Source organism: Humulus lupulus, chromosome 4 (genome assembly GCF_963169125.1).
Source record: "Humulus lupulus chromosome 4, drHumLupu1.1, whole genome shotgun sequence".
Taxonomy (NCBI): Eukaryota; Viridiplantae; Streptophyta; class Magnoliopsida; order Rosales; family Cannabaceae; genus Humulus; species Humulus lupulus.
In genome coordinates, this window is record NC_084796.1 from 1,591,803 (window position 1) to 1,619,010 (window position 27,208).

At 30.1% G+C, this 27,208-nt stretch overlaps 3 protein-coding genes across 11 annotated transcripts; all 3 read right to left on the bottom strand.

Moving 5' to 3' along the window:
* Window positions 1-872: 872 nt before the first annotated feature.
* Window positions 873-2,675, bottom strand: LOC133829575 (beta-amyrin 28-monooxygenase-like). Its single transcript, XM_062259284.1, has 2 exons — window positions 1,654-2,675; window positions 873-1,544 (listed from the first exon to the last, which is right to left on the bottom strand). Exons 1-2 carry the CDS (start codon window positions 2,609-2,611, stop codon window positions 1,048-1,050), a joined length of 1,455 nt encoding a protein of 484 aa, XP_062115268.1. The 5' UTR covers window positions 2,612-2,675; the 3' UTR covers window positions 873-1,047.
* Window positions 2,676-10,507: 7,832 nt separating this feature from the next.
* On the bottom strand, window positions 10,508-18,198 carry LOC133829576 (tRNA-splicing endonuclease subunit Sen2-1-like). Of its 9 annotated transcripts, none has more exons than XM_062259289.1 (6): window positions 18,027-18,197; window positions 17,671-17,864; window positions 15,262-15,336; window positions 13,731-14,532; window positions 13,168-13,235; window positions 10,508-11,711 (listed from the first exon to the last, which is right to left on the bottom strand). In XM_062259289.1, exons 4-5 carry the CDS (start codon window positions 14,477-14,479, stop codon window positions 13,175-13,177), a joined length of 810 nt encoding a protein of 269 aa, XP_062115273.1. In that variant the 5' UTR covers window positions 14,480-14,532; window positions 15,262-15,336; window positions 17,671-17,864; window positions 18,027-18,197; the 3' UTR covers window positions 10,508-11,711; window positions 13,168-13,174. The 9 variants fall into 9 exon arrangements, with proteins under 9 accessions (XP_062115273.1, XP_062115272.1, XP_062115274.1 ...); XM_062259288.1 differs by having other exon boundaries at window positions 10,508-11,719; XM_062259290.1 differs by lacking the exon at window positions 10,508-11,711 and adding an exon at window positions 12,379-12,523.
* Window positions 18,199-23,928: 5,730 nt separating this feature from the next.
* Window positions 23,929-26,832, bottom strand: LOC133829577 (eukaryotic translation initiation factor 3 subunit D-like). The gene is made up of 2 exons (XM_062259294.1): window positions 25,045-26,832; window positions 23,929-24,169 (listed from the first exon to the last, which is right to left on the bottom strand). Exon 1 carries the CDS (start codon window positions 26,746-26,748, stop codon window positions 25,054-25,056), a length of 1,695 nt encoding a protein of 564 aa, XP_062115278.1. The 5' UTR covers window positions 26,749-26,832; the 3' UTR covers window positions 23,929-24,169; window positions 25,045-25,053.
* Window positions 26,833-27,208: the final 376 nt, after the last annotated feature.

Genomic DNA, 27,208 nt, shown 5'->3' on the forward strand with positions numbered 1-27,208 from the left:
ATCAATTGAAATATGTAACCTTATTCTTCATTGTTTAATCATCATAGACTAGTTCCAATTTTTTTTTAACTATGCAGTTTGAAATAACTACTTTAAAAATTAAAAAAAAAATACATGTTGAAACTCTGGTTAATAAACTAATTATGGATTGTAGTTTGAAACAAATAATATAATATAAAATAAAAATCCAAATAGAAAGAGAGTGAGAAAGATGGGTTTAATTAGTAAGCATTGGCGAGCTTCAATATATATAAATTAAGACAAAATGTCTCATCTCAATATATCTCTTTCTCAACCAACACTGCTGTCACTTTCCACGGCCCGAAATCGTCTCTATTTTCCATTCTTTTTACTTATAGCCTTCTGAAAACTTTATATTAAAGCACTCGTGATTAATTTTTGTGTTCTAGATAAAATATTTAAGCAAATATCAATATTAATTCTCGGGTTTATACTTTTTTATACCTCGTATTTGACCTTATTACATATTTAGATCCTGTATTTTAATAAATTACTTTTTAGACCCTGTATTTTCTAAAATAGTTAAAATAGACTCATAAACCTGATTTTGATCAAAGTTTTTGAACTAAAACCACAAATAATTAATCAAACTAACAACTCAGAACAAAAATACAGTTATTCTGCCTAAGAACTGTGTTGTTATATTCAATTTTTTGTTTATCAAAATCAGGTTTAGGGCCTATTTGAACAATTTTATAAAATACAGGGTCCAAAAAATAATTTATCAAAATATATGATCCAAACACATGATCTAAAACCGATAACGAGACAAAACACATTATTTAAAAAAATATATAAATGGTAAATTTCCAATATTTTAATACAAATTAAATATAGCTACATAATATCAATACATATTAATTTTGAAAATTTATTAAAATTTTACAGATTACAAGATTACAAAGACAATAATGTATGATATGATACACTAACACCACTCAAAATCAAGTATAAAAAAGAAAAAAAGAACAAAGAAAATTAGGGAAGAAAAAGGCAGTGGTAATTAAAAGTGATCAAAGTCAAAGTTCAAAGGTGGTGATGAGGATGGGGAATGAGGCGTACGGGTAGGCCCTTGGCGGGTATGGGCATGGGATCCACGACGATCTTCTCGTCGGGAAGGACCTTCTCCCACCTGTAACGCTTCACCAAGTGGTGCATGAACACCAGAATCTCCAGCCTCGCGTACTCTTTTCCCGGGCACATCCTCGGCCCACCTCCGAACGGCACGAACGTGTACGGGGCTGGTCCGTTCCCCTCGAACCGGCTCGGGTCGAACTTCGCCGGCTCCGGGAAGTAATCCGGGTTCTTGTGCGTTGAGTTGGCACTCCAGTACAGCTTCCAACCCTTTGGGATGGTGAAGCCGTTGAACACGAAGTCGGTCATGGCTTCCCGGAAAGCGCCCTGGAGCGGCGGAGCCAGGCGGAGCACTTCCTGGGCCACATTCCACGAGTACTTCATCTTCTGCAAGTCATCCCAGTTCAACGCCTCTCCTTCCATCTTTGACTTTGCGATCTCCATTTGTTCTGTTCAACATGGCCGATCGATTAGAATCAAACAAGTAAAAGGGTTTTCCCTGTGAAAAGTTTTGATTGACTCAAGTCCACACACACATATATATATATATATACTAACCTGCATAGACGGCCTCGTACACGTGTGGAAGCTCAGCCAAGTACTTGACGATAAAGGTACAGGCGGCGCTGGCGGTGTCGTGGCCGCCGATGAGCAGTCCAAGAATCTTGTTGGCAATGTCCAACTCGCCCATGTAAACGCCATCTTCGGTACAGGTGAGGAGCATGTGAGACAAGATGTCCTGGGAAGGGCTGGCCTTGTTCTCGGCCAAGTCAACCTTTCTCTGCTTGATGATCTTAACGAGCTCCTTCCTGATATAAGCGGAGGCTTTAATGGCGCGGTGGAATGGGGTTCCGGGGAGGTCGATGGGCATGGAGATGATTCCGGAAGCGAGCAACTGAAATGGGTCCTCGAACTTACGGATCTCCTTGGGGTCGTCGAGGCTGACGAACACCCTCGCAGCCAGCCAGAAGGTGTATCTCTTGGCCAGACTGAAGGTGAGAATCTCCGCGTTGTTGTCCCAATCCGCTGCGAAATGGCGCTGAGCTATCTCGTCCATGAGGCCGATGTAGCCGCGGAGGGCCTCGGGCTTCATGAACTGAGGGAGTAGCTTTCGCATCTTCTTCGCCTCCTCCTGAGAAGAGGTATCCTCGGAGGAGTTGGGGAAGACTTTGTTGACGGAGCTCGGCCACCAAGCAGTGACGAGCTTGTTCTCGTTCGAGAAGAGGAACTTGTTGCAGGTCGAGCCACAGAAAACCGCGGCCGGCTCACCGAGCAAAGAGGTCTTGAAGATGTCCGAGGAGAATTTGGTCATTCGGTCGAAGATGAACTTCTCCGGATGACCTTTCCATCCTGTAGAGAGAAACTCGAAAGTTTCTCCCAGGATTGGATAACCAGTCTTGCCTGGAGGCAGATTGGTGCCGACGAAGAGGGATTTGTGCTTGTAGAACAGGACAAAGAATCCCACTGAGACCAAAGTCATGAGCCCTAGTAGGAGGGAGAGGAACAAGTGCTCCATAATTTGTTTTGTTGATTATTTGATATGATACCTCTCTTTTGTCTCACTTATATATATATATATAGTTGTTAACATAAAGTACGAAATGAGATGAATGATTTTGAGTTAAACTTGGCCTATATTTATAGGCAAAGACACACTCAAAGTAAACATATGCATAGATGAGTTTGTAATAGGTGTACTAAAAAAAAAGTCAAATTAAGCAAGCAGAGAATCTCTCCATAAAAATATAATCTAGTTTTTTTTTGGATCCTTTTTCTTGACTTATAGTACCCTGGCCTGCCCAGCCACTTAAATAATATATATTATTAATTGGTTGGTAAAATAACACAATATTAATTTTTATTATGTTTATATGACTAATAATATATTGCCTACTAGCCTACCCTAATCTTTCCACATGTGACAAATATATAAACACAACATAAATAGAGAGGGTATTTCTACGCAGCAACTCACAAAAATAATTTTGGCAAAATTTATTTTATAATAGTATATATTAGAGTTATTTAAAGTATTTTATAAATTTTTAAAAAATTTCGAATAATTTCTAATACAGAAAACAAATTTTATATGCGTGATTATTTTGTTTATATGCGTGAAAAACAATATATTAATATTGTTTTTCGGTAGTTAAAATTATTCAAAATTTTCTAAATATTTACAAATATTCTAAATAATTATAATATTCATGTTCATTAAAAAAATATATATATATACCGAATTGGTGCAAACAATATATAATTGTATGTTCACATAATTAGATTAAGTCAATGCATGTTTATTGAATTTTATATGTGTTTATTTTGATATGAAATCTGATGAAGATATATTGATATCTTCCAGTCCCTCAATATCTTTATTGGATCTATAAATGGTTAAATATAAAAAATTTAATTAGTAATTACAACTTATAATTAAAGTTTTTTTAATTGTAATTAGCTACATAATACGTTGTTGAAATTAATTATTTAAAAAAGTGATGTCGTGCAAGCAAAGCGACAAAGTCAAACAAAAGCAGCTTTATTAATTTTAGTTTCAACGATTTCTCACGTCTTTTTTAATATTTTCCTCTCCTTCTTCCACGCAAAAACCCACCTTTTTTATTTACTAAAAAAAATTATTTATCTTAAATGTAAGCACTTAATTATTTAAATTATTTTTTTCGGATAAAATTAATTTTCGTCTATGTTTTATTACAATTGTCTGTTCTAATTGTAAATTGTGTCTGTGACATATTAACGAAAATAGTAAATTAAATTAATATTTATAATAAAAGTACCTAAGTTAATAGATATATACGATAAAAATACTTAAGTTATAATCAAATTTAATATCACATAGTAGACTTAGCAGTAAAATAAACAACTGTAACAAAATATAGACAGAAGGTATTTTTGCCGGTAAAAAAATAATACTTAAGTGCTACAAATGTAATAATTTAAATAATTTCGTCGTAAATATTTATTTAAAAAATAAAAATAAAAAATTATGTAGTGGTATATATTTTAATTGACCCTCTTCTTATTTTGTTTAGATTTCTCTTTGGAGGGTCCCACTAAAGAGTTAAGAGAGGTGTAAAACATAGAATAGTTATATAATCATGTGAAGACTGAAAATAATATATATATATATATGACTTAAAGAGTCTATCAACTTTGAATTAATATCATATTTATATGTATGCATAACAAGACCATTCTAATAATAATAATAATAATAATAATATTCTTTCAAAAAATAATAATAATACGGTGGGCTTGCTACAACAGATTTTGAATGATGATGGAATATATTAATTTAAAATTAGAATTAAATTGGCATGATTAATTGTGTATATATATATATATATATATAGATAGATAACTGATGAATATATAATATTAATTAAAATTATTAAATATATATGGACGTGAACTCACATGTGTTATAATTGATTAATAAATATCGTTATAATTAATCATCAATAAAAATTAGCCTTGATTATTTAATTTTGATGAATATCTCTCTATATATTTTCATTGGAGTTTGGAATTAATGTATAATTTTAGTTCGAAAGCAATAACATGATCAGATCGAAGATTTAATTAGGTTGACCGCTATACATAAATGATTTTCTTTAAAGTAGTTTATATATTTGTGTAAGTATAGCTAACTTAATTAACTTTTAATAATATATATATAAGTCTCATACTATTATTATATATATTACCAAAACCAAAGAAAACTAGTGATGTGATGATTTGTTGAAGAAAAATGCTACATAGGGGTGGATATTTCACCTGAAAAATTCGCAAACATGTTTGATCCGCAACCAAAAAACTCGATTTTTTGTAAAATCTGTCGAATTCGGGTGAAATCTGGTCCGAACACGACATACTTCGAGTCGGGTTCGAGTTTTGGAACTAAGACACACGGGTTCGGGTGCAACCCGATCCCAATTAAAAAAATTTAATTTTAAAAATAGTTAATATTTTTTTCTAAAAAATTTACCAGGGCCCAATTTGTAAAAAATCAATATTACCAAACTAACAACAAAGTTAAAAAAAATAGTATTTTTGAATTTTTTTTACCAATGCCCATTTTCGGCCCAAAGCCCATTTTTGGACCAATCTCACCTGAAATCACCCCAAAAACTGAAAACTTTAGAGCGGGTTCGGTACCCTATTTTCCCACCCGAAATCCGCAAAACCCGAATCCGATGCACCCAAAATCTAAAAACTCGACCCATGTATACCCTTAATGCTAAATATACTTTATATTACACTCTATTTTGTATTATCTTAAATCAACAAATGGTACGTGAATTCTACTAATGATTTCAAAATATATTAAAATATAAAAATTAAATAATATCCTAATGTTATATATGGATGAATGAGACTATAATAGTTCAGTTATCACTCCTCCTTGTAGAATACACACCTACCAAACATATATCCTCATGTATAATATTATATATTAGTCATAATTACACACCTACCTAATTTATATCTAACACATATATATATATATATATATATTTATATATAAGTGGAGCGGGGACACTAAATAGCTAGCTATATATATAGTCTTGTCATGTAATTTCTTGCAGTTTTCGTATCCAAAATACTAGTCGTCTACAAATTATATAGCAAATGTGAACGTATCATATTTACATAAGCTTTTGGGTATAAATTATTATGGTTTTTTTTCGATGGTTTCATATATAAAAAGAGTAAAGTTGACTTATTGCTACTTTAATTGCGGTTGGGTTAATTGGCCAAATTATATATCTTCCAATTTTGACTATATATATATATATATATATATATATATATATGACTCACTTCTTAACTTTCATACGTTTACTTTCCTTTATAAAAGAGGTCAATATAACCCAATTATCATTTTTATCTTTTTGAAGGGTCATGACATTCAACTTGACCATGAAACATTATATATATATATATAGTCAATACACTAATCAACCTCAAAACGAGTTTCAAGCAACACACTTTTTCATTACCGTATATACTGGGGAAATTTTTTGTATCGGACTTCACTTTAAGCTCTACCAGTGAGGTTTTTAGTGTTCTTGACCCGTAAATTATTTTCGGATCGATTTTTTTTATGATTGTGTATATTGTAGCTATTTAGAGCATCCTGCAAATTTTCAGAAAATTCCAAATAATTTACAGTACCGAAAAACTAGTTTCAAACATATTGTTGCATGCATGACTAATTTTTTTTATGAGCGTGGAAAGCAACATGTTTGAACCTAATTTTCGGTACTGTAAACTATTCAGAATTTTCTGAAAATTTGCAGGATGCTCTAAATAGCTACAATATATACGGTCATAAAAAAAATCGCGTCGAAAATTATTCACGGGTTGAGAAACACTGAGAGCTCCACCAATAAGGCTTAAAGTGAAACTACTGTAGAAAAATTTTCCTATATATATACTTATTATCAATATTTATGTAAATATTTTTATGAACAAAATTAAGAAGAGAAATTCATTATTTACAACAAGTACTATTTTCTTTATGTCCTATATGACAATTAAAAAATTATAATAAAAATAAATTAATATATTTTCTTAATTAAATATGTATTGTATGTTGCTTTTACTTCCTAATATATATATATATATATGGATTGAAGCATAAACATGTTTCAGAGGCCAAACAATAAAAAAAATATTTAAAGGGGCCAAATATGTAATTTCTAAAAAAATTAAGTAGATTAATTAAAAATTACTATATAATTTCTTTTTCCCCAAAATTTTGAGGGAGCCAAGGCGCCCCTCACCTCCTATGTAGCTCTAACTCTTAAATATAAAATATGTATATATATATACGTAATATTTTTTTTAGAAATCTCATGTGCACTTAAAATATGTATACACAGTGATATGTTATTACTTTTTAAAATAGTAAATTCAAATTTTAATAAATGTAATTAGTTAGATTAAACTGTCACATTAGTGTGTATAATATTTGGGTATATATTTTAAGTGCACACATTACTCTTTATTTAAATACACATTTGCATACATAAATAATGTTTTGTCAAATTGTATGCATAAAAGACATGTAATAATAAGGAAAGAGAAGATTAATATTTAAAATATGATAAATAATAAGTTATTTCCTTAAACTCGTATTTTATCACATAATTATTCAAATTTATATTTTCATAAGTAAATGATATAATTTGTCAAATTTTTAAATGGTAGGACAGAAAAAAGATGTATAATTTTATATAGAGTTTTTATATTTTTTTAGATCATGTATTTTTTCTGATTACCTGTTTGGACTCTATGTTTTTAAAAAAAATCATTTTTAGACCTTATAATTTGTAAAATGATTCAAATAGACCCCTAAACTAAATTTGATGAAGAAAAAATTGAATACAACAACACCGTTTTTTAGGCAGAATGATTTTATTTTTGTTCTGAATTGTTAGTTTGGTAAATTATTTTTTATTTCAGTTGACAAAATTTTGACCCGAATCGGGTTTAGGTTCTATTTGAACTATTTTCCAAAACATATGGTCCAAAAAGTAATTTGTCAAAATACAGAATCAAAACAGATAATATGACAAAACGCAGGGTACAAAAAAATATACCCTTTTATATGTGTTTAATTTTTGTTAGAAAGGAGAGAGATGCATTCATATATAAACACTCTTAATTTTGTCAAATAAGTAAGAAGATTATTGATTTTTGATGAAAATGCTCTAATGATATATCATGATTGAATCAAATGATCACAATTTCAATATATATATATATATATTATTGACTTTTTTATATTAAAAAACAAAATATATCCTCATTTGTCTTAGTTGGCTGCGGACAATGCAGTACTGTAGTCTACGAAAATTTTCATATATATACCATTTTGTTGTTTTAGTTTTCATATATAACATTTCCAAGCTAACCTATTTATTTACCATGGTACATTAACTATTGGGTAGGTCATCATTTGGTATACAGTATTTTTTGTAAAATATCATTTTTGTACCATGCGTTTACAATAATGCTCATTCGATATTTTGTATTCTGAAATTGTACATATTTACTATCATGTATTATAAAATCGTACATATTTGATACCCTAAACTCAAATTTAATTAATAAAAATTTACAAATTTAATCAAAACACTCTCAGTTTCTAATTTATAATTAATTATTTAATTATATATAACTGATGTCAGTTTTGTCACATTGACAAACTTTTATCTATCAAGTCCAAGTCTAAGGTACCAAATATGTATGATTTTAAAATACTGGATATCATATGAGCATTATTGAAAACAGAGAGTACCAAAATGATATTTTGTAAAAATACAGGATAGCAAATGAGGAAATTCCCTTTTACATTTTATAATTTAATGTCTTTATTTAAAATATTATAAATACACAACCATGCATGCATGACAAAGTATTTACGTGATATATTTTTTGTCACTCATATATATATAGCATAATTATAAAGGTATGTATGGGTGTATATCTTTTGTGTTTTTTAAGTTGTGAATAGTTTTTGGCATAATTTTTTTTATGATTGTGTATATTGTAGTTATTTAGAATATCCTGCAAATTTTTCAGGAAACTCTAAATAATTTACAATTCTGAAAACTAAGTTCAAATACGCTGTTTTCCACTCGCATAAAAAAAATTAATCACGGGTGCAACAACCTGTTTGAACCTAGTTTTCAGCATTGTAAATTATTCAAAATTTCTTGAAAATTTGCAAGATGCTCTAAATAACTACAATAAGCACGGTTATAAAAAAAATCGAGCCAAAAACTATTCCCGAGTTGAAAACCCATAAGATATGCACTATAGAAGTATCCATTATATATAATCAATATATAAATTAATATATAATATGTATTTTCATAATTATAAGATGTTCTTATTGTAAAATAGACACACGATCATGAATACGAGTTGAAAATTTGTAAAATACTCTAAGTAACTACAATAAACACGATTATAAAAAAAAAATCATGCGAAAAACTATTTAGAAGCCGAAAACACATTATGTATGCACGGTAGAAATATCATTATAATTTATATATAATCAATATATAAATTAATATATAATATGTATTTTAATAATTATAAGATGATCTTACTGTGAAATAGACATGTAGAAAAATATGAATGGTCAAAGTCAAATCACAGATAAATGACTGGATGGCACCCAACATTTCTAATTCAGGAGGCGCCGGTCTGGCTGGCAGAGTTGGAAAACGCACAACTCAGACTCTTTGACTGTAAATTTTATTCATTAATCATAAAATAAAAATTCATTAATTATCGCTGTTTAATAAAATCTCCATTTGAATAATATATATATAATCATAAAATATCTTAATCACAATTTGAGATTAGTTATAAATAAAAATAAAATATACATTGTAATAAATTATAATTTTTTTTTTTTTATGCGCGTGGAAAATAACATGTTTAAACCTAGTTTTCGGTACTGTAAATTATTTAGAATTTTCTAAAAATTTACAGGATGCTCTAAATAGCTATAATATACACGGTCATAAAAAAAGGTCGCGTCGAAAACTGTTCACGGGTCGAGAAATACTGAGAGCCCTACCGGTAGGGCTTAAAGTGAAGCACTTATAGAAAAATTGTCCTATATATATATAGTCATAAAATATTTTATTTATAATTTGAGATTAGTTATAAATAAGAATAAATTCTACATTATAATAAGTTATAATACTTTTTTTATTCAACATTTAGAAAATATGGCTCCATGTAGAGATAAATATCTTAATACTAAATATATTTATACATATGGTATTTAATACTTTCTAAAAATTCTTGATAAAATTAATTATCGATTTAGACTGCCAAAATAAATTTGTATATATTCAATATTATATAGATATATATTGTAGATATATCCTTATGTCATTTTCATTTATCAATATTTATACATTAAATTTGACATGTTTTTATCAATTATGATTTAATTTAAATTTAAATTTATATTTTCAATATTAAATTATATCATCCTTATAGTAAATATTCAAAGCTAGCCCAGTCATACACATATGATTGATGAATTTATTGTTCCTATATTTTATCAATATATCAAAATAGATATAAGTTTTAAGAAGTTATAAAAAAGCCCTCTTGTATGGTAAAACGGTAAAAAATATTATCTCAATACAATCTTGATCAAATTTATGGTAAAAAATATTATCTCAACACGATCTTGATCAAACTTAAGGTGCTAAATAACAACACACGAAAATAAAATCACCATATATATTTCTTATTTGAACTAAAACAAGAGACTAATTTATTAGTGTTGACTACCTTTTTCACTATCAGCGTTTATAAAAGAGGTTAAAAGAAATAGCTATATGAACACAGGTTTTTACGTGGTTTAGGTTATAAAATAATCCTAGTCCACGAGTCTTTAGTATTAAGGAGATTGCAAGCTTGTGGTTGCAAGCTTCTACAGTGTCTTCTCATGCAGCGTTTAGATTACTCTGAGTATAAATATTTTTCTCAGCTAAAAAACCAAACTCTTTACAATGAGACTCTCAACCCTATTTATAGTGGCCGGAGTCATTAATGTTAATCATAAACAACTAATGCACATTCTTCTCATAATTGGGGGAATTAATACACTTAAATGCATTAAGTTGCAATGAATAAAGGCTATGGCCCAAGCGAGACTTGCAAGGCCCACTGCAGAAAGGTAACCACTTTATGGGAAACATGTCACTGGGACTGTCAGGGCATGTTGTACATATCTCCGTGTCAGGCGTCGCAACGGGCATGCGAATTGTCGAGTCGTACATTGACAACACTGTTGATGGATCACCCACAAAGGTTGTCATACAATCTTTTGACTCTGAGAACCCGCTCCCCCTTGACACATTGCTCCACCTCCTAGATCTGATAACTAGAACCTCGGGCCTGGAGGCGATCGAGACATAACACTCCTGGCCTTAACTGTCCGAGCTGGAGAAACTCCGTCTCTGAGAGCGAAACTCGACGAGTAACTCATCAAGGCACCTACTATCCTCCTTGGACACATCCTAACCTAGGAGGACCTTTTCTCCGACTACAGACCTCGGGAAGTAACATACCCCGAGGATGTCCGCATACATCATAGGTAGCCATCGAGGATTGCCACGTGTCGGCAGTGAGAAAATATGGACAACAATTAACATAGCCACCATATATTTTTGTTTTCATATATATATATATATAATGCATGTCTTTTGCTAAATTTATATATATGTTATGTAGTTATAATAAGAAAAGTGTATCCGGTCACAAGTCTACATAAACTTTTTTTTTAATTCCAGACTTGTAACTTATTACAACTCTCAAACTGAAAAATATTGTAACTAGTTGCACTTTTTTAATTATAACTATGTATGACGTGATTTTATACATTTTAAAAGAGAAAAAAAACAATTTGAAAATTCAACCAAGAAATCTATTATAATTATTTTTTATTATTATAATTCAGATAACATTCGGAGATTGAAAATTAACCTCGTCTCCGTCCCGTTCCCCATTTAGATGAGCCCTGTCCCCATGGGAAAAATGTATATCCCTACCTACATGCCTTAAAAACCATTATAATCAATATATTAAATACAACTACTTACTATATATAGCATACATTCATGTATTAATTTAGAGTGTTGTTATTTTGCACCTTAAGATTAGCGATATCTCATAATACTTATTAAATTAAAATGTGTGAGATTCAATATTAAATTGCACCAATAATAGTATGTCACCTCCTTTTAGTGTTGGACACTATTGATGTTTCTTAGCAATTCTCATTAATTTAATAGTGTTGTTATTTGATGCTCAGTAGCACATGTAATGTCAGTATTTATCAGTTTTTACTATTAAGTATTAAATTAAAATATACGAGATAAATATTGAATAGGACCAACATCACTATGACATTTCACTTGGTGCTAGTGCCCCTTAACAATACTATTAACAGAAGAAGTTGGTGTGCCTAATAAATATCATATGAATCTTGCACGTTATATACAACTATAGCAAACAACTTATCTCAAAGAATAAAAAATTCATATCACACGTATGTATATATATATATATATATATATATGTGTGCACTTTATCTAATATAGTCAAAATGTTTAATTAATCATTATTATTATTAAGATTTATACGATGATTCGCTACATCTACAAGGCATCACAGGTGAATATGAATATATATAAATATATATGAATGTAATGCATAATAGAGGTTAGATATATATATAGATGGTGTAGTTAATATGTAACATAATGGAATTGATCAATTTGGTAATTTATAAGATTGAAGAGAATCCAAGTGGAAATTTCAGCAAAATTAATGTACAGATATACATCCAAACTTCCGAGTTCTGCAGCATCTAGCAAGAGAACAAAAGGATGAAGGTCAGACGAACAAAAGATTAAGAATGAAAATCAAGATGGCCTAAGCTCGAATGATCGAGGCTATGGAACGAGCTCGATAAAAAGAATGAGATCGGGATTGGAGCGTGTATTCCACATAAAGAGGGAAAGACGAATTTATTTTGGAAAATCTAAGATTTTTAGGGAAAAAAGTTGACGGTTACTCAAAAAGTAATATTTTTTGGAAACATGCAATTTGAAAACCCTAATTCTATACCCAGTTTCTTGGTCTACACGATATGATACTCGAAATTAAGAAAACCCAGTAAAAGAGCCAAATTTGCATCATTCATGCAAATTCTGGGTTTGAAAAATCCGTAACAACAGAAAGAGCCTAAAAATGTCAATTAGTGTTTTGAAAATTCAAATCTTTGTACGATACTGGCTTTTAAGTTTGTCCCATGTCAATTTTTCTTTATATATATAAGAGTTCATTAAAAAGTAAAATATTGGACAGAAAAATGAGAGAATCTGAATTTTGGTTTAATTTGAGAGCAGGACAGGTCATTTATGGAGTATAAATCAGTCAATTACAGTTTACTAAAACAGAAACGAATATTCCTGAAAGTGTAAATTATGTTCACAAACTTACATTTGTGTTAAATATGATGGGCTTCCTCAACATGTGGTGTCTCTAAAACTTTAGAAGGGACCTGAATACTGAAATTATTTCCATAAGCAAAGAATGAGCAACTGAGTAATAAACATGTGAAAAGAAAAAAGTCAAATATATCTCAGATTTATACCTTTTTAGATCCTGTATTTTGTCTCATTACCTGTTCGGACCCTGTATTTTGACAAATTATTTTTTGGACCTTATATTTTGTAAAATGGTTAAAATAGAACCCTAAGCTCAATTTTGATGAAGAAAAAATTGAATATAACAACACAGTTTTTAAGCAGAATGTTTTATTTTTGTTCTGAATTGTTAGTTTGGTAAATTATTTATAATTTTAGTTAAGAAAACATTGACCAAAATCGGATTTAGGATTCTATTTTAACTATTTTACAAAACACAGGATCCAAAAAGTAATTTGTCAAAACACAGAATCCAAACAGGTAATAAGAAAAAACACAGGATCCAAAAAGATATAAACCCGTATATCTTTATAAACCTCAGCAAATCAAAGACAAAAGAGTAATAACAACTCTTACTTGGTTTCATCTTCATTTTTAACTACCATGTGAACTTCACGGCATCTTTCTGGAAGCCATCTTGTGATTGTGTACTCAAAAACAGTGAATTTTTCCACGCATGATGAAGAGATAGCATCAGCAGCACCATTTCTACTGACATTAAGGACTAACAATGTCTTGACAACGCCACTACAAAGCCGAGTGGTGCAATGAATATCAGACCACGTCCTCAACCTCGAGTTTCCATCCCCGCAACCTTTTTCTTCTTCTGGCGATAAAACAAGCACAGCAAACTCAGAATGAATCAGAGCTGGATGGTGACGGTAGGCGACAAAGTCCACGCCGTACCTAACCCCAGACATCACAACCCAATTCTTCATTCGAAGATGAGAATAAGCTTTGTAAAAATCAGGGAAAGTCTCTTTCTTGGATTTCATGTATAGCCATAGCTCTTCACCATTCATCAAGCGTTTGTTTTCGTCAACTATCATGAGGCACTTGAGAGAATAGTGAAGGTAAAAGGCCTCTTCCATGCCCAGCTGAAACCATTGCTTTTCTTTTTCAGCTGTAGTAATGGCTACACCAAAGCAAGAGCGAGTAAGGAGATCGGCTTCTTGTGCTTCTGCACCAAGAAAAACATTGCAGCCACAAAGTAATCCTTGAGCCTCTGATTTGATTAGAGAAGATTGAAGTTGTAACACTATTTTCGACATGGGGTCAGCAAGAGCTTTGGCTTCTGACCCCTTTCCTTTCCATCTTGGACCCATTAAACCTATTCCAATCCCAAATAGCAGGAATTCTTTAGATATGCCTGACACATCTGGCAATGTGAAAATAGCCAATTTAGATTCATTCTTCCCTATCGAAAAGAAGGGTTCATTTTGAATTCGGCAAGGCAATAGAGCATCCAATTTAAATAATAAAAGAATTATTATTTGTATCTAAAATTTAAACAATGGAGTGAGCACGAGGGAAAAGGAAAAACAACAATGCTTGATAAGTTGGTTTCTTTTGAATACATAACATGATAAATACTATAACATAATAATTTAAAATACAAGATGGAATTTCATTGAATAATTAGTCTGCATTATAACATTGAAGTAACTTAACTGAAACTGAGGTGACAGCAACCAATAAAACTGTTTTAAACAATAACATCCTGATATTTATTTTAATATAGTTCTGTTATAAGAAAGACAATAAATCATAGAAAACAGCACATAACATAGACAAGACCTTGAATAAGCATATCAGCATGTAAATTTGATTTAGCAAGCTGTACACACACAAGAAAATGGAATTACCCACAAATCATTGGGTGTCTTTGGATTTGTAATGTTAAGTAAGCCTAATCACACTATGAACAAATAATTGTTTTTTTAAAACAAATACAGGTTATTGAGGAATTTAATCAAACAGTTTATATGCACACAATTTTTGAAAAGAGCATAGTAACCAAATACAGGAGAAGAAAGAACAGGATTCATGTACATATACATACAGATACATATATATACAGGTAGAGACAGAGAAAGAATACTCTTACAGATGAAGTGTCGACGGCGCCGTTCTTGGGTGTGCGCGACGACAAACGGTGGCGGATTGGAGGTGGTAGATCGTTCTTTATAATGCGTTGTTGAGGTGCATAGTAACACAAGGGAAAACAAATCAGTTTTCCTTTTTTCTAAAAAAAAAAATGTAATGTAAATTATCTAATGAACTGTTTGAACACAAATTCGATTAGAATCAACAATGAACTGTTTTCAATTATGTTATTGACAAAGAAGCGGGCGAGGCGCCCCAAATTAGGACTGCTCTGTATTATGCAACATATCAATAAATTATGTTGGAAAATCTATCTTTTGCAATAAGTACTAGTTAATATAGACCAAATTAGTTGCTAGTTTTTCTCACAACCACAACGTATTATGCTAAACAAGGCATAACATATATCTTTAAAGGAAATTCATTAATAGTTAATATATACTAGATCTGCTACAGGTAAAACAGAATGACTTGTGAATATATTCTACATGTCTAGCTTGGAGAGCTATTTCCTTAAGATCCCTTGTGATCCAAATTAAAAGAAAAATATATACTAGGGAAAGGTGATGAACAAGCATTGTAACTCTCAATAAAAAAACTAGCAGAATTCCGAAAAAAATCAAAAAGAAAGAAATTAGATTGACAAAAGATTCATATAAAAAAAAAAGTGTTAGGGAACCTATCAATAAATTATGTTGGGAAATCTATCAATGAAAAGGGACACGAAATTATTATATCAATATACCTAATTAAGGAGTATGTACTGCTACTTAAAAGAAACCATTATATAAATACACCGGCAACTTAAGAAAAAATACCATTGACAAAAAGGAGTGTATACTACTACTTTTACTCATCAAACTTAGAAAGATAGTGTTTAAGTGTTCTAGTACTTTCTTATGAGTCTCAGATTTACTTTCACCAGAGCCACTATAGAAAAGGCCCACGCAGTAAACTGCTTAAATTACTAAGAAATAACCCCCCAACAATAGAAAACAATAACAATTTCAATGAAAGGTTCACAAAACTCTATACCACAGTCTGGTCACGTAAGCAATTGGCAACAAATGCAATTTAAATTGTTCAAAAATTAGCATGGTTCAACAATCATAAGGCTAGCTACTTACTGTGGTATTCATAATTACACCTATAATCAGGTGTATCAATATAGTGTGAATCACCGCTCCATTGATAGTGAAATCGAAACAGACGAAGTGTTTGCTGAACAATAATATGCATAAATAAGCATGTCTAATCTATATGGAAAAAAAAAAGAATCAAATTATCTATGAAAGGTCTAATACCAAACACTACTACTCTCATGAGACCCTTTAAATTTTAAGTGAGGTGCAAAAACTTAAGCTCAATGCATATTCTTATGAACAAATAGGTTATTGCATTATTTAGCATCAAACATAAACAACAGTAAGAATAAAAATAAAGTACCTATAGCAGTAAACTCTTAGATTTTTTTTTTAAAAAAAAAGAAAAAATAGGTAGAGAACATGAACAGCTAAAGCATCATAGGAGAGCAGAAGAAAGAAAGAGTCCTATTCCAAATTCATGAAAAAAACATTCTCCACATAAGAGAAATTGCATGGAGTTCATCGTCCCAATATGTTAAGAAAAACTTATATGCTCCATCATTTTCATTATATATATATATATGATTGTAAAAACTATTAATGAGTGAAACTCACGGATCATCATTTATTTATAGAAAACACAGAGAGAGTGGGAGAACATATATTATAACCTCACAACACTTCACTGAAGCATATTTCTTATTAGAAATGCTTGCATGACTCAAACAAAACATTTCTCCAAAAAAAACTGAAGCAGAAATGTTAGGTGAAAGGGGTCAAAATCATATATTTCTACTCCAAGTTTTGCACAATGCCCAATTTGGGAATAAGAGCTCTCGTTGGCTATGCATTATTTTTTTCCACCACAATTGTGTGTGTGTGTGTGTGTGTTTCGCCAAATGAAAATGCCATTAAACTAAGCAAGGGCTATCACAGAGGGGGCAACTCCCCTAAGTAAAAATCAGTCACACATAATTTTTATTCCCAAATCGTCAATCTAATATCACAAATGCAGAGTCAACTCTATCATCAGTTAGAGAAGATAAGCCTCTGCAAAAAAACTAGGTCTTAAACACAAAAAATCACCATACTGAATTTACTCATGTGCTTCAGGCTTTACATATTATCTCAAAAAGCATAAAACTTATCTTTTTGGTTTAGATATCTCTAGTTTAGTTATATTAGCAACTAAGCTGTGTTGCATAAACAAATGAATAAGTCTATTTTTTTTACTTTATGTGTAATAAAAAGTAATTAAAGCTATATATATATATATATATATATATATATATTTATGGGGAGAATGAGAAAGAGAGAAATCTGACCTTTGCATGGATTAGGAGAAGCTGCAACTTTCACAGCTTTGTTTATGTATAGAGATAGAGAGAAAGAGACAAATTGCACAAATATAGAAGAAAATAGCCCCTTTGCCCAGCCCAGCAGTGTCCCAATCCCAACCAACAAAGATGTTTCTTTTAAAACAACCAACGAAGATCTTCTCTTCTTTGGCGCCAAATTACTGTCACAGAGGAGGAGGAGGAGTGCTTTGTTAAGTTTAGGACAACAAAATCAAAGTTCAACCCCACAACGCTATAAGATAAACAAAACCCAGAAAATTAATCAAATAGAATCAAGAAAAACGAGATTGGTGGGAGCAATAAGTTTTCAGCTGGGAAGATACCGCCATGACTCGCGTGAGGGAGAGAGATAGAGCACCGTGAATTGTACCGGCGTGACTCGTCCCAGTGTGCTCCAGCGACTAAACGGAATGGAGAGAGTGCTCCTCTGGCGTGGTGTGCTCCACCAGCTCGCGCGGCGGACGCCTTCTTCACCGAACAATTTAACAATATAACCCTCCTCTCTTATGATTCAAATATATATTTTTTTTTATTAGTTTTTTTTTTTTACAATTTTAGTAATAAAATTACTAATATATCCTTGCTATAAATCTTCAAAAAAAAAATATATATATATATATACCCTACCACAAAAAATATATACACTTGAAAAATAATATACCAACAACCTATAAAAAACTTAAAAAATCAATATAACTTTAAAATAAAAACTAATTAAACAAAACTAATATACATATACCACTATATTAAAGTCATACAATCCTAAATAAATAAATTATAAAAAAAGATAATTTAGGTAATCAATAATGTAAAATGGTCATTTATTTACAATTTTAAAAATAAGGACATTAACTTCTTGATGTCTTTATTTTAGGTAATTTCTTATAATTTCTCTATAGCTATAGCTATAGCCAAAGCTAGCTAGTTAATTATTGTTAATATCAAATTAATGATTATTATTATTAATTTGAGCATGCAAATTAAACATGCAAATGGAAGATGGTGACTTCACACGAGTCTTCATGAGGAACTCACTACACATTGAACTATTCCTATGTTGAATAAGCAATTATATTATTACTCTTAGAAACATATATATATATATATACTAGGTAAAATCAATGTGCAATGTACGTTTGTTTAGTTTTAAAGTTATAAATATTGTATATAATTTTAATAAAAATTAGTTCACTATCTATTTTAAAATATATATATATTTTTATAATCGAATGAATTATAGTTCTATATTATATATAAATATTTATATTAATAATATTTACGTATATGACATCTAAATATAACGTTGACATAGATATATATTTACATGATTACATGACATATATATAAAACTAGAAAATATAACTGCGCTCCGCGCAGTCTTTTGTCATTATTAAAATATATATATTTTAAAATATTTTTTGGGAGACTGTGGGGTGGTGATTCATTTTGACCATACTCGTACAACATGTTCTTTATATAGACACGTGAAGATATCTTGACCATAATTTTTTATTTCATGATGGTGTTCACTGTTATTGTATAGCAAACCTCCGGTAGATTTTTGAAAAATTCAGACAAATTTTAAAGTACTGAAAACAAAGTTCAAAAAGCTTGTTGTACATTTACTTTTATTTATTATTATTATACGATTTGCGTAGTTCTTTTTATAAAAAGTCTAAATTATGTATAAGAAAATTTATATTTTGTGTAAGATTTATTTTGGTCAATTATCTGTTTGAAGTCTTTATTTTTAAAAATTAACTTTTAGATCTCGTGTTTTGTCAAAATAATAAAAATTGGAATTGATAAATTGATTATTTGAACACTGTATTTTTGCTCATTACCCGTTTTGACCCTATGTTTTTTAAAATGAACCTTTGGACCATGTATTTTTTTAAAATGTTCAAACTTCTTATGAAAATTAAATTATATATTTATATAATTTTTGTTTTCTGTAAGGGTTCACACTATTTTGAACCTTATATTTTAGTCGATCACCCATTAGAACTTTTATTTTTACAAATTAACTTGTAGACCTCAAGTTTTGTCAAAATATTAAAATAGAAATAGATAAATCTATTATTTGAACGCTATATTTTGGCCGATTACTCATTTTGATTGTTTATTTTTAAAAATTAACCTATGGATCATATATTTATTCAAAAGGTTAAAAGTTATTTATAAAAAGTAAATTATATAAATATATATAATTTATATTTTCTATAAGGGTTCACACCATTTTGAAACTTGTACTTTAGTTGTTTACCAATTTTGACCATTAATTTTTTTTTTAAATTAACTTGTGGACCTTGTGTTTTGTCAAAAATTAAAAAATAGGAACCACGTATAATTTGGTTGATTACCCGTTTGAATATTTTATTGTTAAAAGTTAACATTTGGATCCTGTATTTTGTCAAAAAGTTAAAATATAAATAGATAGATTTTATTATTATTATTATTATATGTAGATATTTTTATCTATTATAATTTTTATTAAAATAAAAATGAGAAAAAAGAGAACAGACAAAATAGATAAAAAAAATTCTTAATAAATTAATAGCTATAAATTAAAAAAGTAATATAAAAAATGAGAAAAAAATATTGTTTACTTATATTTATAATTTAATTAAATAGTTGTTGTAATGAAATATCTAATCAAATTTAAATTCAAAATATACATCGTTGAAATAAATCAAATTTAAATTAAATTATACATGTTATTAATATATATTTTTGTAAAACTATTACATTTAAATTAAAAAAAACATAAATAATTTAAATAAACATTTATTATTTTTGTTGTTGTGCATTATTTTATTTTTAGTAATATTATTTTTCATTCATAATGTGTTCCTTATTTTTAAAAATAATTTTTCGTGTTTCACATCAACCTCCGCATCTTTTGTTGCTGCGGGAATGTCCACTAAAATTACAATCTATAAAATATTTATTTATTATAGTGAAAACAAATCACAAATCCAAAGAATGCCATTAGTAATATCTTATTTTCACAAGCTTAGTAAAATATCAAATAAGAGAAAAATACAATTATAAATATTGATGATTGATGATAATAATTATAATATTTTGTAAAACTATTCACTTTTGAATAAAAAACATAATTATAATATAATCAGAAAAATAGATATATAGAGAACCTGAAAACTATTATGTAATTTTTAATTAATTTTTTTTAGTATTTTTCAATGATTAAGTAGTTAAGATATTTAAGCAAATTAAATTTTTAATTAAATTAATATGTATATATATTAATATTTTTAATTGTTAAGATATTTTAGAAAATAGAAAATGAATAAAAATTAGATTAAATGAGAAAATAGAAAGAATGCTTTGAATAAATTTTAGAGTCTCACATAATCTCATCGAAACCCTCCTTTATATATATAGATATAGATATAGATATAAATATATAGATTTAATATTTACTGAATTACATAGCGAAAAGAAAAATTGAAAATTTGGTACGTGGGTTCTTTAAAATTCATATATACAGTGTAAATTGATATACTCAGAGTTTACTTTCTTTAGTGAAAATAATAATAATTAGAATTTTAAATAAAAATGATAGCATCAAGCGATTCAACACCCGATAATAAATTTTAATTCTCATTAATATTCAGGTATTATATGTTCTTACCAATATCAAGGTAGTTCTCTTTCTAAGGAAGAGAACTGCCTGCAAAAGCAACATATTATTTTGTAACGACATACTTTTATGGATTAAAACTCAAAAAATTAATAAAATATTAAATAAAATAAAAAATTAGATACTTTAGATTGTAAAATGTTAATTATAAAATGATATAATAATATAATAAAATCTAATTGTGATAACTGTTTAGTTAAACCATATGTGATCATTCTCATTGATATTTCTTTCATGCTATTATTATTGGATAACTACTCATACATATGACTATATTAGAATCAATGTATTTATAAGTATGTGTATTAATTTGGTTAATTCTGTTACATTTGTTGAAGGGTTGATGTACGTATATATGTATGTATATTTTTTTTTTTGACACAATATAAAATTCTCACAAAATAGTAAAAAGAGATTGTAAAAAATATAGGATGCCACCTTCTCATTTATATATAGATATAAATATTTTGTAAAACTATTCACTTTGGAATAAAAAAACATAATTATAATATAATAAGAAAAATAGATACATAGATAATCGAAAATTATTACGTAATTTTTAATTAATTTTTTTAGTATTTTTCAATAAATAAGTAGTTAAGATATTTAAACTAAATAAATTTTTAATCAAATTAATATGTATATATATTGATATTTTCAATTGTTAAGATATTTTAGAAAATAGAAAATGAATAAAAAAAAATAGATTAAATGAGAAAATAGAAAGAGTGATTTGAAGAGATTTTAGAGTGCCACATAATATCCTTGAAGCCCTCTTTTATATATATATATATATATAGATAGAATAATATATAAAAAGAAATTGATAATAGAAATAAAATAATAATAGAAAAAGTCATAGTGTCGACAGTAGTATATATGCATCAACTATTTTTAGATTCTAATATATCTCGCAATATCTTTTGGTGAATTTGATGAAGAAAAAAAGCTCTAATCACTTGATAAAAACAAACTATCACACAAATTTATAAGATAAAAAATATAATATGCATGTTTTTATTATTTTTAAATAAATATGATTTAACTATTTAAATTATCATAAAATATCTTATTTTAATTAATTTATTTATTTATTTTTGTTTAAGTTTATGTTTGTTCTAATTTTTTAATTTAGCAGTGACAACAAATGATTATATATTATATGTTTAATATAATATTAAGTTTGATTAAATTTTATTTAAGTTATAAAATATATAATTTTATTATTTTTAAATAAATATTATTGTAAAATATCTCAAAAATATCTTATTTTAATTTATTTAAGTTTAAGTCATATTTACAATTTACTGTTAAATATAATAATATTCTGTTAAATATAATAATATTCTATTAAAGTTAACTGGAAAAAATTAAAAAAACGTTAAAACCAAGAATTTCCGTTATTTACACATTTTTTTATATAGAAAAGATATGACAAGGGCTTCACTTTTAAGTTCACTGTTCTCGACTCGTGAACAGTTTTCGACGCAATTTTTTTTATAACCGTGTATATTGTAGTTGTTTAGAACATCTTGTAAATTTTTAGAAAATTCCAAATAATTTATAGTACTAAAAAGTAGATTCAAACATGTTTTCTACGGACATAAAAAAAAATAATCACACATACAACATATTTGCACCTATTTTTCGGTACTGTAAACTATTCAGAATTTTCTAAAAATCGCGATAATGCTCTAAATAGTTACAATATACATAGTCATAAAAAAAATCATGCCAAAAAAGTTCAAAGAACGAGAATACTGAGAGCCCCACCGGTAAGGCTTACAAGTGAAGCGAGAATTGTCTTATATATATATAGAACAATTCTTCTATATGGGGTTCACTTTAAGCACTGCTGGTAGGGCTCTCAGTGTTTCTCGACTCGTGAACAGTTTTCGACGCGACTTTTTTTTATGACCGTGTATATTGTAGCTATTTAGAGCATCCTGCAAATTTTCAGAAAATTTCGAATAGTTTAGAATACTGAAAACTAAGTTCAAACATGTTTTCCACGCGCATAAAAATAATTAGTCACACGTGCAACATGTTTGAACCTAATTTTCGTTACCGTAAATTATTCAGAATTTTTGAAAATTTACAAGATGCTCTAAATAGCTACAATATACACATTCATAAAAAAAATTGCGCCAAAAATTGTTCGCGAGTTGTAAACACCGAGAGCTAAGACTTAAATAGTCACTCTTGGATTTTCAAATATCTTGTTAACATGACAAATCGAAGTCTTAACAATGAAAGAAAGGTTAACAAAGTCCAACAATCTAGTTAAGCAAGAACGAGGATTACATCGTATCTTTACTAACACAGACAGTTTTATGTCATGTATTTCAACAATCAAAAAAAATATCTAAAGACTGGTGTACTGATTTCAATGATTACTAAAGTCAATAACTTCTATTTCCCTACCAACAATCTATGTAAGCCAAAACAAATATTAACACATGGTTTATCTTGTCAATATTAACCATGTCAAAGTTTAGCATATACGAAAAGTAAACTGGAAATAAAGAGAGAAATCACCACACTCAACACAGCAGAACTGGTCAAAAACTTGGGCCACACTCACCACAATAGTATGTATAGTATGACACGAAGAACACAAGTCTATAGAAATAATAAAGTAGACAACTTCCAACTACGAAGTGTGTGCTCTTTGAGATCTATTACAGGGTTTTCGAAAACAAAGAAAATAAATAAACAAAAATGAAGGTTTTGTTATCAGAAACATAGCTATGCTGCTTCTGCTGCTGCTGTCCTGCTCCATCCTTGCACCTCTGTTCTCTGAAAACAAAGAATAATCATTTGTGTGCTATCATCAGCAGCTTATAATTGAACAATTTGAAGCTAAAACAAAACAAGGATACCAAAATTAAGATAAAAAAAAACTCTTAACTCAATTTGTCTAGAAATGAAAGAAGGGCTACTACTTTAATCAGGTTTAAAGACTTGAAGATTCCACTAACAAAACCATACATGACTAATCAAATCCAGTTGATTATGAAAGAAAGAATACTGCATTAATCAAAGCTGAAGGATTGAAGAATCAGCTAGCAAAATTCAAAATGAGGAATAGAATACAGTTAACAATGAAAGAAAGACTACTATTCAATCAAGTTAACAGACTTGAAGAATCCCCTGACAAAATCTAACATGATGAGTTGAATCCAGTTAACAATGAACGGAAGGCTACAACTTTAAACAAGTTAAAAGATTTGGAAAAATCCACTAGCACAACTCCCACTTCAGGAATCCAATCCAGTTAACAATGAAATAGCAGTGCTCAATTATTAATCCCTGCAAGAATGAGGATCAGCACAGAGCAGTACCACTTTAAGTGTGATTGTGTATAAAACATATATTATATCTTTGCCATCACATTTCTATGTCATATGCAAAAAACTTTCTAAAGACAAGTGTGCTGATTGATTACTAGAGTCTAGTAACTTCTATTTCCTTACAAATCTATACAGCCAAAACCAATACTGACACATTGTTTATCTAGATCAAACATGTACAAAAGCTTAGCACATATGAAAAGTAAACTAGCAAAACAGAAATCATTATAAGCTTTTGTCACAAAAATATGACATCAACACAGAACTAGTGACACGAGTCAATAAAAATAAAGTAAGCAGTAGTAGTGATAGAAAAACTACCTAACCAAATCAAGCTTCAGCTTCAATTGGCTTATCTTCCACATCAACTGCAGCATCATTTGCCTCACCATCAGCATTCTCGGCCAGGGGCTGCACTTGCTCATCCTCGGGCAGTGGTTCTTCAACGTAATCATTCTCAAAAGCATCAGAAGGCACTTCATAAATTCTAACTTGAGGTTTAGAAGGATCCTTCACCAGAACATACTTGCCCTCTTTCAATTTCATGCACAAGTCCACAATAGATTTCACAATGCCCCACATATTTGAAGTGTTGAGGTTGATCTGAGCTGCAAACTCTCTTGGTTTGTATCCAACAACAGCCAAAATCACATGATTGAAATGGTCACGAGGATGAACCCTCGAAACATATCCCAACTTCATCAAATCTGCGCTAGCCAAAAGGGCTTGCGCGGTCCATTTAGCCAACTTATTAGCGTTGTTCTTAAGCTCAGTAGCCAAAACCGCACCCCTCTGACTCTCCAACTTTTGCCTCCAATCGCCGGAGTACTTATGATCAAATTCATTGAGAGCATTCAAGGTCAGGAAAGATCTCTGCTTGTTGACCTCAACAACACTCTGAACCTCGCATCGAGCAACAAGATACATGTTCTCATCAAGCTTCCACCTTCTGTATCTATAAGCCACCGAAGCTACCTCCTCTCCTTCATTAGCAAAAGGATTAGGCTCATCGAAGGTCACCTTATTACCGTCCCTAACCAAGACTTGTTGCGAGAAATTCTGGTTGATATAAGCAGCCTCAACACTCAAAGAATAGGCAGAATTGATATCATCCTTGGCCTCGGGCAAAGGCTCCTGAGAGGTCTCGTGAACCGAAAGCAAATCCAACTGCGACCCATCTCTTTTATCGAAAAATAGCTTGTTCCCAACTCGCTGGATCACAATATCCCAGGAATACACAGACCTGGGCGCGCACATAAGAGAGGATAATATAGTGTCAGTGGCAAAGACAGTGGCTTTATCCTCATTAGCAAGCCTTCGGATAATTGGGTCATCAGTAGTAGTGACTTTGAAGAAATTGCGGTTCTTGAACCGCTCAAGCCGCCGCTCATTCTTCGGCGCGGTCCGATCGAATGACCGGTCATAGAATTCGAGGCCGCCACAGAGGAGGAGGTCCTCTGGCTCGGGAACATTGAAGGAGAGCTTGGAGAAAGTTGAGAATGGGATCTGATCAAGCATATTCCACTCCGGCTGAATATCCACTGAGGATTTGAACACGGCCGCCTCACGCCTAAACTGGTTGACATTGGACCGGTTATTGTTGTAGTGACGGTCACGTCGGGCGCGCTCCTTCTCGGCCTCGCGCTTCCGGGCCTCGACCTCCTCGTCGCGTCGCTGAGGGAGCTGTCTCTGCTGCTGGTACCTCCATTTGGGTCCGAATTTGGGGCGCGGTGGAGGTTTGCCGTCGACCAATCTGAATGAGGAGTCGTCATCGGCAGATCCGGGGAAGGAATCGTCGTTGGAGAAATCAAAGGCGGAATCGGAGGGATTCTTGGGCCTGGACTGATTGTTGAAGTTTCTGGTCCAATCGGCGATTCGGCCGAGCTTGTCAGAGCGAGAGAATGGGGCAAAAGGAACGTTGAGAGGGAGGTTGGAGCCGACGGCGGCTGTGGAGGTTGATTCCATCGGACCCCAGCCATCTGGGTTAAAGGGAACCACTCCCACCTCGAATCCGGCGGTAACCATAGCTGTAATCCTAGGGTTTGGTTCTATGCTTATGAGACTGAAAAACCCTAACTTGTGTTTATTCCTTTTTCCAAATTACGTTATTGGATTGGGACACCGGGAAAATATATATACATATTAACATTTCATTTATAAAAATATATATATATTAAATTAAATTAAATTTTTATATCTCTTAATAAAAATATTTATCCCTTTCGAAAAAAATTATATTTCATTAATTTAGTTTTTTTTTTACCATGCAATACTAGTCTATAGTTGTATTTTTCAATAATAATCAACTAGATTTTGTATTTTATTCAATGAAAATTTGAATTATGTATTTTACAAATTTATTTAAAATAGTGTTATCTTAAATTTAAATTTAATTTTGATCAAAATATTTTTAAATATGAATAAATATTTTTAATTTTATAAATTATTTAATTTAAAAAATAAAAAAAAATACATTTTAATAATA

Coding starts and splice junctions, on each gene's coding strand:
- LOC133829576 (XM_062259289.1), bottom strand. CDS start 14,479: ATGGGTCCAAGATGGAAAGGAAAGGGGTCAGAAGCCAAAGCTCTTGCT. Junction 13,236..13,730: donor AAAAATGAAGATGAAACCAA/GTAAGAGTTGTT, acceptor AAATAATTTCAG/TATTCAGGTCCCTTCTAAAG.
- LOC133829575 (XM_062259284.1), bottom strand. CDS start 2,611: ATGGAGCACTTGTTCCTCTCCCTCCTACTAGGGCTCATGACTTTGGTC. Junction 1,545..1,653: donor GTACGAGGCCGTCTATGCAG/GTTAGTATATAT, acceptor CATGTTGAACAG/AACAAATGGAGATCGCAAAG.
- LOC133829577 (XM_062259294.1), bottom strand. CDS start 26,748: ATGGTTACCGCCGGATTCGAGGTGGGAGTGGTTCCCTTTAACCCAGAT.